This window comes from Cicer arietinum, chromosome 1 (assembly GCF_000331145.2).
Source record: "Cicer arietinum cultivar CDC Frontier isolate Library 1 chromosome 1, Cicar.CDCFrontier_v2.0, whole genome shotgun sequence".
In the NCBI taxonomy this organism is placed as follows: domain Eukaryota; kingdom Viridiplantae; phylum Streptophyta; class Magnoliopsida; order Fabales; family Fabaceae; genus Cicer; species Cicer arietinum.
In genome coordinates this window covers 46,629,616-46,644,269 of record NC_021160.2, presented here as the reverse complement: position 1 = coordinate 46,644,269, position 14,654 = coordinate 46,629,616, and the positions used below count along the sequence as shown (strand labels likewise).

At 27.7% G+C, this 14,654-nt stretch overlaps 1 protein-coding gene across 1 annotated transcript; it reads right to left on the bottom strand.

Moving 5' to 3' along the window:
• On the bottom strand, positions 1 to 3,375 carry LOC101494103 (probable NAD(P)H dehydrogenase (quinone) FQR1-like 1). The gene is made up of 4 exons (XM_004487581.4): positions 3,220 to 3,375; positions 1,405 to 1,498; positions 874 to 1,136; positions 1 to 531 (listed from the first exon to the last, which is right to left on the bottom strand). Exons 1-4 carry the CDS (start codon positions 3,240 to 3,242, stop codon positions 300 to 302), a joined length of 612 nt encoding a protein of 203 aa, XP_004487638.1. The 5' UTR covers positions 3,243 to 3,375; the 3' UTR covers positions 1 to 299.
• Positions 3,376 to 14,654: the final 11,279 nt, after the last annotated feature.

Genomic DNA, 14,654 nt, shown 5'->3' with positions numbered 1-14,654 from the left:
TATATAAATGTCTGCTTATTGAAATTAAACTTCTTTATAGATGGAATACAATAGATGGGAACATGTATTTTCCCAGCCTAACACAAAAGAACAATACAAACAAACTTTCATCATTTAACAAATAGCAACAACCACTACATCCTGTCACACACATACAAACGCATTTTCTTTAGGAAAATTGGAAAGAAAAAAAATATAACTGGATATATTCCAAAGTCTAAAAAATGTAAATTGTAACGGTTTTCAAGCAATATTTTGGTGCAGTTTAATATTTAGTATGTCTATATATGAAAGCAACATTATGCCGCTTCCTTGAGCTTCTTTGTGATGGTGGCAATATATTTCCCTTGGTGAAATGCTTGCTCCAATTCAAGGTCACTCGGCTGTCTCGAGCCGTCGCCGGCATATGTTCCTGCACCATATGGACTTCCACCTTTCACTTGTTCCATCTCGAACATGCCGGCGCCGAATGTATAACCAATTGGAACAAATATCATTCCATGATGAACCAGCTGAGTGATAGCAGTAAGCCTGTAAAGGAATCCACAAGTTTTAAAACATTAATATTTGTTCTCTCGGCTATAGAGTAAGAAACAAAATACTTAGGACCTGTTTGGATTGATTTTTTTTGAATTTATCTATCGACATAAACATTTGTGAGACATTAATAATTGTCCATTAATTGTTTTCATCTTATTTCCTTAAACTCTCCAGGATAGTTTATAAAAAGCGCGTATATTTTAAATGAAAAAGTTAAACCTTTTTGTCTTTTGTAATAGGAATAGCTTATACATAAACATTTATATGATAAGTGCTTATGCTATAAGTGCTTAATTAAGTTGTTTATCTATACAAGACGACAAATGGTCTTACGCTGTGGTCTCTTGCCCGCCACCTTGAGAACCGGTGCTGTAGAAGATTCCGGCAGGCTTGCCTGCAAGCTGCTGTGTTCTCCATAAACCACCAGTAGCATCTAGAAAAGCTTTGAATTGAGCAGCCATCATTCCAAATCTTGTTGGGAAGCCAAACACAAAGCCATCAGCCTCAGAGAGTTCATTTGGAGTGATGATTGCTACATCACTCTTGGGTGGTGCACTCATCTTACCAAGCACCTCCCCGGCCAGTGTCTCAGGTACCTGTTCACAGCTTATGTAAAGTTAGCAAGTAAGCTCTAGTGCTGACTATGCATCACTGACACTTCAGGTTGAAAGTGTGTCTGACATGTGTTAGCATCCGACACCCGTACAACACTCACACTGATACATATGATTCATTCATCCCTTTCTACTTTCTCAATTATTATTACCGATGTTCACGCATCAGTGTCATGTTTGATATCTGCCTAAGTGTTTCATAGCTATGAAATGCATAGGGAAATGTAAATTTTGTAACACAAATACATGCCTGCCATAGTTTGGCTTCAACACCTTCCACAGAAGCAGCTCCTTTCTTTATTTCTTCAGCTAGTTTCTCCACATGTCCATACATGGAGTAGTACCTGTTAAAAACAATGTACAAAAAGTGACAATTTTAATTAATGCTATGCTTGTAACATTGCAACATGGACTTTGTCAAAAAAAAAAAAGATTGCAGCATATATAACTCATGCCTATGAAATTGAACTCAAAAAAGATAGTAACGAGTAAGGCCACTTAGAAATTAGACAAAGTCAATAATACAACTCTTTGACATAATATCATGGCTGAACTAAAAATATAAGAGCAGAACAGGGTCTTCGTACCATCGGCAACAGAGAAAAAATTGTGATTCAATTTTGAAAACATAAATGTGTAATGCAATATTGATAACCTAGTATTATTACTCATTAACTTGTGAAGTTTTTCCATACCTATTTTGAAAGACAATTTTTGCTTTAAAGCAGTGGAATTAGTTGATTAACAAACCAAATAGAAAGATTTCATAGTTTGCTTTACTACTTCTACCTTATCCTGTCCATTAACATTGGTCCCCCAACTCATTGCTATTCTTCATTGTAATGTATAATGGAAACTGTACCAAAAAGGTATTCACTTTCTTGATGATTTGAACCAACCAGTAATGGTTGACTAATGTGCTAATGTTGACTTAGTGCAAAATTGAAAATCATCAATACTTCAACTAGCACCAATCAGCACATTCCCAAATATGTGATCTTAGTTTATAAAAAAAATAACTGGCTTATGTGAGAAACTGAGAAATCTAAATGTAAACACCATAATTACAGAGTTTAAGTTCTATACACTATAATGTAAGAAAATTCACACTATCTATCTATCAAAACCATTCATGTTGGTGACTTTAGAGATGATCAAAATAAAAGTCATATATTTTTATTGATTCGACCATTGTGATTAGGGTAAAATATCTTTTCTTTAAATCCAATTACATATTCTTCTTTTCAAAGCTGTACAACACAGTAAATCTCAAACAACTGAAGAAAGTAACAGTATTGTGAAAGTACAAGAACAGTCTTTTAATAAATATTGTAATTTCTATTGTAGGATGTTTCTCCCCAATAATAATCCAATTCAAATCTATTAAAATATTAATAAAAAAAACAAAAATAGTTTTGAAGCAATGTTTTAAAAATCAAATTGACAAGACTTCCAAGCCATGGTTCAACTGTTTTAAGCCACTCAAACCTAGACTAAACCGCGATCAAACCGCTAAAATAACCGGGTTTTAAAACATTGTTTGGAAATGTGCTTTTAGTGGCAGAGGATGTTTCCAATTAGTACCAAACAAAATGCAAAACTAGTCAAACACCAAAAGAGAAGCTATGTCATAAGCACAATTCATCACACTTATTTCAAACTACCCAAAAAGAAACAGTTACTTTTTCCTTCAAAAGATTAAAGAAAACCAAGACTCTACTACAGGGAGAAAAAAAAGCAATGCATCAGATCGAAGAAAATCGAAACACTTCAAGATCTTAAGTAAATTTTCCAAAGATTTAAAATTTCAGAACCCATTTAAGAATTGAACAAAACCCAGTAAACAAAATTCAATCTTGATCAGCATGAATGACAAAGATAAAAAAACCACATGAAAATAAAATAAATAAATAAATAAATAAACAAATTAAAGAAAGAGAATAAATAAATAAATAAAAGCACTAAACAACAACGACAGCACAAATCAAAGATTAACAAAGATAAACAGAGTTTAAAAATTAAATAAAAAATATTATTACTAAAAAGAAAGTTTAAAGAAACATACACGATATAAACTTTGACAGCCATTGTTGAAGTCTTAAAAAGTATTTCTCTATCTCTTTCTTTGATTTCGATTTTATTTTATTTTAACCAAAGTTTAGAATAACGAAAAAATGGTGAGGTAGAATTAGCTATATAATGCTATATATATATATACACGTGATTATGGTGTTTGTTGGTGTGAGTAATTTTGAAAATGGATTAGCTTGCATAATAATGATTTTTAATAGTGGTTGATTTTTTTAATTCTTTTTTAGTTTCTTGAGTGAAACGATACCGTTTGTGATGAACATGATTAATGATGATAGGATGGTGTCACGCTCTTCATCATCATGATGGTCTTTGTGTAGTACTAGCCTACTAGGCGGTTGCAATAGAAACAGTCAATTTTTTAGGAACTTTATTGCGTCATTATTATTCATTAATTAATAATTAAATGCTAAGCTCGAGGCCCTACGATTTCATGGGGATAGATTAACATAAGATTGTTTTAAGAAAAGTAATTCTTTTTTTTTTTTTACAAAATGAAATAATATTCTCTCCAATTTTTTATTTATTAAAATATAACATATTTAATTCATAATATAGATCAAATAAGTTATTTTTTTTGTCTTTCTAACAGAAAAAATCAAAAGAATATATTTTTAAAATAAAAAATATTAGGCACATATTATGTGTTTTATTTAAAATAATTAGTTGTCTATATTTGTTTATAAGTGAAGAAAGAAACTAAAAAAACTAACGAAATGATCTCACTAGAAAGATAACAATGAAAAATAGAAAACAACTAAAATTTCAAGTGAGATTCAATACAAAGGAAACATGGTCTAAGGTTGATCACGGAGTCGGTAAAAAGGAGATGCACGTAAACCTTGTTTTAGGAGTTACCGACAAATATTTTTTATAAAGACACAATAATATATTAGAAAAAAAATCTTTTACTATACACAAAAGCCTCCAAAAAAGTTTTAATTTTCAATTTTTGGCAAAATTATTATTTATTTGGATTGATATCAGTGTTGACCGAACTACTAATGATATAGCATTGAAACATTTTTTGATCTCATAGACACCGCTTTTCATCGAGAGCATCTTGTATTAAAGACATCGTTGTTTTTCATTATCGTAAAATATCATAACCAAACATTCATCTTAATTTTTGCTGTCAACCAATAAAATTTTATATAAATTAAATAAAATATATTTTTGTTGCAAATTATTTAATACTTTTTTTAATACAACTAAATTGGCATGCCTACTTTTTTTTTTAACATTTTCAGTTGTTTTGGTAGATGGAGACGGAATTGTTAGAGCGGATGTTCCTTTTCAAAGGGCAGAATCGAAGTATAGTGTCGAACAAATCGATGTAACTGCTGAATTCTTTGGTGGCGAACTCAATGGAGTTAATTATAGTGATCCTGATACTGTTAAAAATATGTTCGATATGCTTAATTGGGTGAAATTTTTGAATTAGATCGTGCTACTTTAAAATCATATGGTGTTTTTCATAGCAGTATAGATGAGATAAATATTAATTATAAATTGAGAAATCGGCATGCCTACTTTTTTTAAACATTTTCGGTTGTTTCGGTAGATGGAGACGGAGTTGTTAGAGCGGATGTTCCTTTTCGAAGGGCACAATTGAAGTATAGTGTCGAACAAGTCGATGTAACTGTTGAATTCTATGGTGGCAAACTCAATGGAGTCAGTTATAGTGATCCTGCTATTGTGAAAAATTATGCTCGACATGCTCAATTGGGTGAAATTTTTGAATTAGATCGTGCTACTTTAAAATTAGATGGTGTTTTTCATAGCAGTATGGATGAGAGAAATATTAATTATAAATTGAGAAATTATGAGCCAAAAAGTGAGCACATTGCTCATATCAGAAATATTAATTATAAATTGAGAAATCATAAGACAAATAGTGAACATATTATTAACATGAGTTATTGGAGTGATAGTATACACACTATTTTCTTCTTCAAGTAAAAGATGAAAACTTCTATATGAATTGTTGATATTTTTGTAGAACAGTTGAAATGTCTTATTTTATTTTTTTTTAAATATAGAGAAAATATATTTAAAAATGCTATTAATTATTTTTTATAGTTATTAAATAAAATATTAATAATTTATTTATTAGTTTTTGAAAAGACCATATCTAATAATTTCGCTTTAAACTTTATAATGTGTTGGTTCCTGGTTAATCATTTGAAAGAAAACCTAAGTCAACCAAAAAATCACCACAACTATTGAAGTAACTTGAGATTCAATTTCAAAGATAACTAGTATTGAGAATTGGTCTTCTAGCTAGGAAGATATCTCCAAAGTATCATTTGTAGATATGATTATTCTCCAAGTTTGTAGTTGGACGTCATAAATTGACCAATGAGCAATTTACCACAGTCATAATTATTTTACTGATTAAATAAATGAAACTTCAAATAATTAAGATGATATTTTAAAAAAAATGACAATAAGAAAACTTTATAAATAATTTTTTTTATTAACCAACTCATTCATTCATTCAAATTGATAAAATACATTAATTGATTAATTAAGAACAACTCAAATTCAAAGTTAATAAAACAAAAAATGATGAATCTAACAACAAAAATACAACATACATATTAATAGCAACAAAATAACTACATATGTGACAAAACTAAAGTATCTCAAATATCTATGTATTCGTATATATATTGTTGACAACATTAAAATCATTGATTGAATCTACAATAATTCAAAGCTAATATATCAATCTAAATGAAACGAACATTACAACAAGATGAGATACTAAACAACACCACATCAAGATGACGAACAAAATAATGTTCTCAAACGATGAAAAAGTAAAAAACTAAATATATGTGAAAACTACTTATTCAAAATACTTAAATATTTGTCTTTAAATTAACAGAATAATTATAAATCACCATCTTTAATAAATGAAGAAAAAAAGAAATGTAAAACTGATCTAATCTTTTTGTTAAAAATGTCTTACATAACATTGTCACTTATAATAAATTTTGTTAAAATTTATGTAAATTCAAAAGATACTTAAATTCAAATTGATACTTAATATGTTTTTGAATAAAAGTTATAATAATAAAACTAATTGTGTTGTTTTGTAAAGAAAAACTAGCTTGTCAAACATAAATGTAAAAGAAGGGATGAACCATTAGTAAGAGCTAATGATGGGATTTAAAAAAAATTGTGTTAGTTAGGAAAACAATGAGTGATGTAGGGCAATAAGAGTGTTGTTGGTGAGATCAGAGCCGTCGATTTGTTTGCTAGTAGATCTAGTGCAGGGCGTGATGATGTGCTATGATATGGTCCATGTGTATGATTTTGTTAATGGAAGTTAGAAGTGTATTTGAATACAGCAATTGCTGAATAAGGTTGATGCCATTTGACTTTTTATTTTATAATAAACGTAATTGACTTTTTCTATAACTTGGGGCTTGGGTTCGACAAAAGGAATTAGATGACGTAACCCACGGTGCATGCTGACCAAAATCATATTCTGTTCTTTTTGTTTTTTCACAAAAAATATACCAAATGAGATATTCAAATTTATTTTTTCCTCATTATAAAACTCTTACTCGGTATGTTCCATATATATATATATATATATATATATATATATATATATATATATATATAACATATAAATTATCCATCTTATTCGATATATATATATATATATATATATATATATATATATATATATATATATATATATATATATATATATAACATATTCGACCCTTCTTTTCAAAGCTAAATATTTATCCTGAGTGATTTTTTGTCTGCTAACCTTGGTCACAATCCAAGCTATGTTTGAATGAGTATTGTAATCAAATCTAGCATCCCTTTGTGGAATATTAATTGGCTAAGTGATGGGTCTAGCCTTGTTAAACCACCAGGAGTGCCTAATCAACATGCAAATACTTGTGTTGATAGTTTGAATATGCCTTATCATAAAGAATGAAATAGATTCCTAGTTACAACAATTTTTTATCCTAGCATCGCTCAAAAGATTCTCAAAACACGTTGACTCAGTGAGAGAGGATATCAGAGTCTGGAAAGCTAATTCTAGTGGAAAGTATATTGTCTGAAGTGCTTATAGGTTTCTTTGAATGACTTCATTGATACTCCAACTTTCAAAATGACAGGAAGTTGGAATATAATCTGAAAGTTAAAGGTACCACCAAAAGGTAAAAACAATTTGTGGCACAACTTCATTGATCATTGTATTTTGTGTGTCGATGGCATCGAAGATAGTTTGCATGTTTTCTTTTTGTGCAAGAATGATAGGAATTGTTGGCAGCAATACATGTTTGAAGATATGGTACAAGCAACCACTATTGGAGCAAACTCAGTCGCAACTGTGAATTTTTGTCTTTTGTAGAAGCTTGACCATACCTAAGTAGTATCAATGTCAATGATTTTGTGGAGTCTTTGGCAATAATGGAAAAATAACATATGACACAACATCAATGATAATCCATGCAAGTCATCAACTGCAGTATGCGGTTACTGGAGGAGGGGAAGTTGACACAAAATCTATAACAAAGACGAAGCTAAGATGGCATAATTAACTCTCCACATTTTGGCTGAAACCCAATGATAGAATGTATAAATGCAATGTGGATGCTTCTTTTTCTAATATCTTTAATCGTGTTGGCATTGGTATTTGCATTAGAGATGATAAAAGAAATTTTGTTTTAACTAAAACATAATGGTTCGTGCTCATCTACTCAGTCACTAAAGGAGAAACACTCGAGGTTATTAAGTGCTATAAAATGGGTCAATAATCTTCAACTTACATAAGTGGATTTTGAATTAGATTTGAATGGTGTTGTTGATATCTTTTATTCCATTAAGGAAAACAAGACTGAATTAGGTGCTATTATTTATGACTACCGAGCTATTTTCCATTCTCATTTTAGAAATTTTAAAATTGAGTTTGTTAGGAGACAAACAAATATATATATATATATATATATATAGATAGATAGATATATTCATGTATATATATATGGGTCAATAAACAAGCAATTTTGGAAAAATTTATTTTTCTTAAAGTAAAATACTAGTTTCATTCAAATTAATACTAAGAGAAATGAAGTGCAAAACATATTGATAAGACACCTATAGAGGTATTTCTCATCCCCTCTAACGAGCCAATTTCTAAAGTTGAATTTATTAATTCAATAAAGATATTTTAATTTATTAATTCAATAAAGTATTTTTTTTTATTCATTAATTTAGTAAAAATAGGCACACACAGGTATAACATAAATCAAAGAGATGTCAACCTAACTTATATAGTCATACAACTAATCTATCAACTTCTTCCAAACACACAGTTAATGACAACTTGAAGTGTGAATCAACAATTTTAACCATCTACCCAATTAAGGATATTTTTTAGTTTAGATAGGCAGAATTCGACTATAAATGGCTTTAAAATTGTCCAAAATAAGATCGAAGAATAATATTCAACATCATAAGTTATTGTGCCCTCTGTGAATTTCCAAAAAACAGAACTCCATTGGGATTTTCAACAAGCGTCTTAAGAACAAAATTGAAAACAGGGGCACCAACATTAACACAGTAAAGACAAAGAGGCAATATCTGATGGAGGGAGAAAATGGAGGGACAACCATTATTTGTTAGAGAAGACAGAATATCTCTCTCTAATAAAAGTCATTGCATAATTCCCACTCAATTTTAAAGAAATCTTTTAATTGAGTATTATAAAGTAACTTATCTTAATAAATTATAATTAAGTTAATTGATTATCATTCATAGGTCTTGAATATCAATTGTGCCATTTTATTCATTTACATCTTAATTGTACAAATATTTTGTTTACTCATAATGGCACAAAATTTACTCCACAAAACAATACTTTAAAAAATTGATATATTTTTTACTCTTTTTTTATTTATATTCATTTCAACTAAAAAGTCTTACAAAATCTACTTCACAAAATAATACTTTAAAATCTATATATTTTTCAATATCAAGAGATATTATGTTTTACAAGAATCAAGAGACTTTTTATAAATTGTGAATTTTTTTATTGAATACTATTCATTTTTTTGGACTATTAAAACATTCTTGATAATCTTAATTATATATCACAAGAATTATTTATACTCTTTAAAAATCTTGATTTATAGTACTGTAATATTTTTTTATCAACAAGTCTTTTAAATTTTTTAGAAATCATAATCTAATGCATCCCCTTATGCTATGCTGGGATACAAGTTTAAACACACAAAAATCTCTTCCTCACTGGTGTATGAGTTTCGTCACAAGACTCTAATAAAAAATAAACAGTAATTATAATAATAATAATAATAATAATAATAATAATAATAATAACAATAATAATAATAATAATTATTATTATTATTAAATATAAAATTTCCTAGTGAAACAACTATGAGTAGTTGAACATTTATTGTGGGCTAAAATAAATTCTAAAATAAAGTCTTGATAACAAAAAAAAGATGTCATCTTCTAAATGCTAATAATAAAATTTTATTTAAATTTTACCCTTTTAAAAAAAAATGCAATATACTTTTAGTATTTAACTAGTAACTTTTTACACTTATTGAACCTTTTATTATTGTACTTAAAACATTTTTTTTTAGAATACTTAAATATACTATATATATATATATAAGATTTAGTTTAAATGAGAATCGTTGATATTATTAAATTAAATATTATATATCAAATTCAAATACAAAACATCTTAATTGTGTGTACATTTTTTTACCATTTTATTGACAGATAAAAATATATTTTGTTAAAAAAAGTTATAAATGGTATATTATTTGCTTCTTACCTTTGATGATCGAAACCCACCAAGAGGCCATTATTTTTTGGATTACTATAATGGTGTTGTTCTTGCTTTGATTCCTAAGAAGAGTTGCTAGGGAAAAAGGTCACAAGCCATATGTAAAAAGATTAAAAAAAAAAAAAATTAGCCTTTGCTTTACGGATTCAATGTATTCATCAATTACGGTCTAATATCAAAGTCACATATTGCTACCTTTTTTTTTTTTTCTTTCAAATGTGTATATATTTTAGTTCAATGAAAGAAATTTAAAGTAAATTATTATTATGGAAAAGATGATTTTTAAAATAATGAAATTAATTTTTATATTTTGATTGTTTTTAAAAATATAGACAATTATTCACTTCAAAAATTTCATATCATCTAACCTTAAAGATGTTTTTTGTTAATGTTATTACAAATTTAATTAGGTTATAGCCTCTTTTAATTTTGAGGCTAATTCAATTGATGATTGTATATACAAAAATTTTAGTGGTAGTAAATTTATTTTCTTGGTATTATACGTAGATGATATTCTTCTGGCAAACAATGAGATAAACTTTAAAAAAAAAATTGAGAAAAGGAAACTTTTTTAATAATTAAAGCGACTAATAATTATTTTACAATTGTTCTCCGTGGCTTTTTTTTAGTGACAACAAATATATATTTTTTTGGTATTATTGTATTTCTCTCTCTTCTTTTTCTGTTTTTGGTGGTTGTCTTTCCTCAATAATCACTAGTAGAATTTTGTCTTTTTAAGTTGGTTAAAATGTACATTTTAAGTCGGTTCTGTGTCCGAGTTAACAGCAAACGACTTAAAAAATATGTTGTTTTTTAACTCGTTTCATGAACTGACTTAACAGAGCTTCGTCATATTAAGTCGATTCAGCTGAACCGACTTAAACATCATAAATTCAGTACAACACATCATCTTTTTAAGTCGGATATTTGACCAACTGATTTAATAGATATAGTTAAAATAATAATTTTTTATTTTTTTATATATAAATTTTTCATATTATTTTCATTCTCCTAATCCATACAATATTTCGTATTAAATTTCAAATAAGAGTTTTGTACTTACAATCACAATTTTATATATCCATCTAATAATCAAAATATACAATATCACAATATCTCATATTTAGACAAAAAAAAAATATAGAGTATAAATAAGATGTATCCCATTTCCGACTAATATTGACAAGACGGAAAAAAAAAATTAAATATCTATTAACAAAATTACAAAAACACAATGTTGCAATATTCAATAGACATATATTAACATCGTCATTTTCTTCAATTAATTTCAAAATAAAATACACACAAAGTTTTTGAACTTTTTACTTTGATCCGAATGGATTGATCTCGAGTCATCAAATATCTGAAGAAAAAAAAAAACACAATCAATATCGACTGAATTATAATTTTTTATCATATAAACATTAAAAAATACAATCAATAATAACTTATAATTTTTTATCATACAAATATAAAAAAAATATAATCAATAACAACGTGTAAAAAATTATGTACTTCATCCATGAAACAACTATGTTAAGATGTTCAACATATGTAACATGATATAGTAGTCACATTCATAGATTTGTCATGTTTAACAAATCATAATACCATATCCGTTTTGTATAACTATGACAAATTTCATAATGATTTCTTATTTCTTCAAAATGTAACCGGTTCCATTTAAAAATTAACAACAATAAAATTTTCCTTGGTTTTTAATTTTAAGTAAGTTGTAAAAATTTATCCACACTTATACACTTACTCAAATAATTAGTATTCATCCAACTAATCCATAATAATTTGTTAAAAATAAGTAACTTACGAAATAAAAAATCATTAAAAAAAAATGAATTTAACATATATTTTTTTCCTTCAAATAATATGATATTATCTAAATGAAATTACGAATACATGTACTAATCATTTTATCAACATCTCAAAATTATTGTTATATATCAACCATAGAAGAGTAGAAAATTATAAAAAATTATTCATAAATTTATTATTCAATAACTTGAACAACCAAACAAATTTATAATAGAATAGTTAATAAAGTGGAAGTTAAAACGTTCCAAATGGTTAATAGTGAGTACCGTAGAAGATACAAAGTTTTCTATTCTTTACATTCATCACTTTGTTAAGTCGTTTAGAAGTACCCGATTTAGCCACGGAGTATAATGGGATATATTAATTTTTTAATTTTATTTTTACCGTATCTTTTATATCGGCCGCCAATATAACCATGTTAATCTTCTTTCACATATTTACAAAGTTGTCCCGCCTCATTTTGTTAACTCGTTTATATGGGCAACCGATTAAGTATACATCGGCCTCATTTTTTAAGTTTGGTGGTACGACTTAAATCTGTTGTATTAAAAGCGCAATTTTCTACTAGTGAATATTCTCTTTATCCTAAGACTTTTTTCTACTTGAATAAGTGAGACACATAATGAACTATAATATTTAGATTTTTTTCTATACAGGAAACGAGTTCAATCCCAACATCTAAATATATCAAATATAATGTAGATCGTATTTTCTCCTGATGTGAAGATAAACATAATTAAGAAGTCTCTCATTTGCACAAGAATATAAGTCAATAGGGGTTCATTATTTGTCTCTCTTTCTTCGTCTTTTAAGAATATCTGCGTGATACATCCTTCTTGCAATAGATCCATGTATTCTTATATTTAGCATAAAGAATATATCAACATATGATATAAATCGATCCTAAATGATTATCAAGTTTTTGTTTTGTTCCGGAACAAATCCAGGGGTTTAGGGGTAGACTACATCCCTTCCCCCTATACAAACTAGCTAGTATATTAATAGAATTATTTTATTTTGAAAAATATTATACTAATAATTTTATATAATATTTATTAATAAAAAAATCCATCCTGTGATTAATTGATTTCTAGATTCGTCTCTTGTTTTGTTCTTAATGAAATTGAAATATATGCTTCTTTGATAATTTGAATTTCCGTAATTTAAATTGCATGGCTTGTATGTAACTTCAAGATGAATTCCAAATGTTTTTGCATGTATCTAGATGTGTTTTGTGTGGATAAATTAAAGGAAAATATTTAATCTACACCTAACATAAATTGACCGAATCCCTTGAATATTGGATAACATCTATAATTCTTCGATAAAGATAGGATTCTAGTGGGGACTTGATTTGTTGTTCTTCAAACAAAGTGTGGTCCAAAACTCTATTCTTTCCATTTTCTTTATTTGCTCTTGCCACCTAAGTTGATTATTTCTATGATTTACGGTTAATTTTAGGCTAACGTATTAAAGTGTGAACATAACAATTTAATTTGGATTTCAACTAACAAGAAATTCAAAAAGGCTTAACTGTAGAGTATGATGCAGATTTTCACAAGTAATTGCTAAGCACGGTTAAATGATGACTAATCTTCACCTTTGAAATTGCATGCGTTTTCATATGATGAAGATTTTTGTAATTCCACAAATAGGGATTAAATTGTATATAAAAGGAGAACAACTTTTATTTTCGAATATTTCAAAAAAAAAAAAATTACACTTGTATTTAAAAATATATATTCAAATTAGATAAATTCCGTAAAATTTGTTTTTCCTAATGTTTTGAAGTAGGTGCGAGGATAGAAAAAAATTAAAACTTCCTCCAAAAAGGAACATGGACAAAAATAGGTAGAAAGCCTTACAGCCAACAAATATCCCAAGAAAAAAGAAAGGAGTTCCACACAACCATTCATTAGATACCTTGGTCCAAATAAAATAAAAAAACATCAATATGCACTATTTTATTTAAGGGATTCTTCGGAAAAATGAGAGAAAAAATAAATGTTGAATTTTTTCTTTGGAAAATGAATAAATTTTATGTTTGATCTCAATGTTAATATTAACGAAATTAGGTAATTGAAGAATTTTTACCGGTCATTATTTTTAGAGTCGTTTAGAGTCAAATAAGATGAAGAGTAATTTTGAAAGAACAAAGTGTTTGTTTAATATAGCATAGCATTACGTCCAACCATGCGCTGCAGTGCATTCGGTGGCATAAATTTCTGTCTAAAGCTGAGCAATGTGTCAAGAATCGTAGCAATGCCCTATCACGTGTCTTAAAGTTCCATTTTACATAAAAACTCATATTTTACAAGGGTTCTGACCTAAGAGACATTGGAGATTATATTGGGCACGTCTTGGAGGCTAAGAAATTTTAGATTTCACTCTTGAAAGCAAGAAGCGAAGATTCATTTCATTTTTCTTATGTGTAATTTCATTTTCTTCATTGTACTATTTCTTAATCATGAACTAATTTTTTTCATTAATTAGGGATTAGAAGAACCTCATTGAATTTAGTTTTCTTATGTTATTTATGTAATTAAAACAAGTTTGATTATTCATATATTTTTGCTCTTAATGTTTCTCAGCGTTTGATCACCATATAATTAAACCTTTGAATTATTTCGTTATTGCAAAATAAGCTGTAATCACCAAAACCAAAATATATGTTCATGTTTCAATATTGTTATAGGAATATAAAATATTAATGTATAACTAAGAAA

Coding starts and splice junctions, on each gene's coding strand:
- LOC101494103 (XM_004487581.4), bottom strand. CDS start 3,242: ATGGCTGTCAAAGTTTATATCGT. Junction 1,137..1,404: donor TTGAAGCCAAACTATGGCAG/GCATGTATTTGT, acceptor AGCTGTGAACAG/GTACCTGAGACACTGGCCGG. Junction 532..873: donor GGCGGGCAAGAGACCACAGC/GTAAGACCATTT, acceptor ATTCCTTTACAG/GCTTACTGCTATCACTCAGC.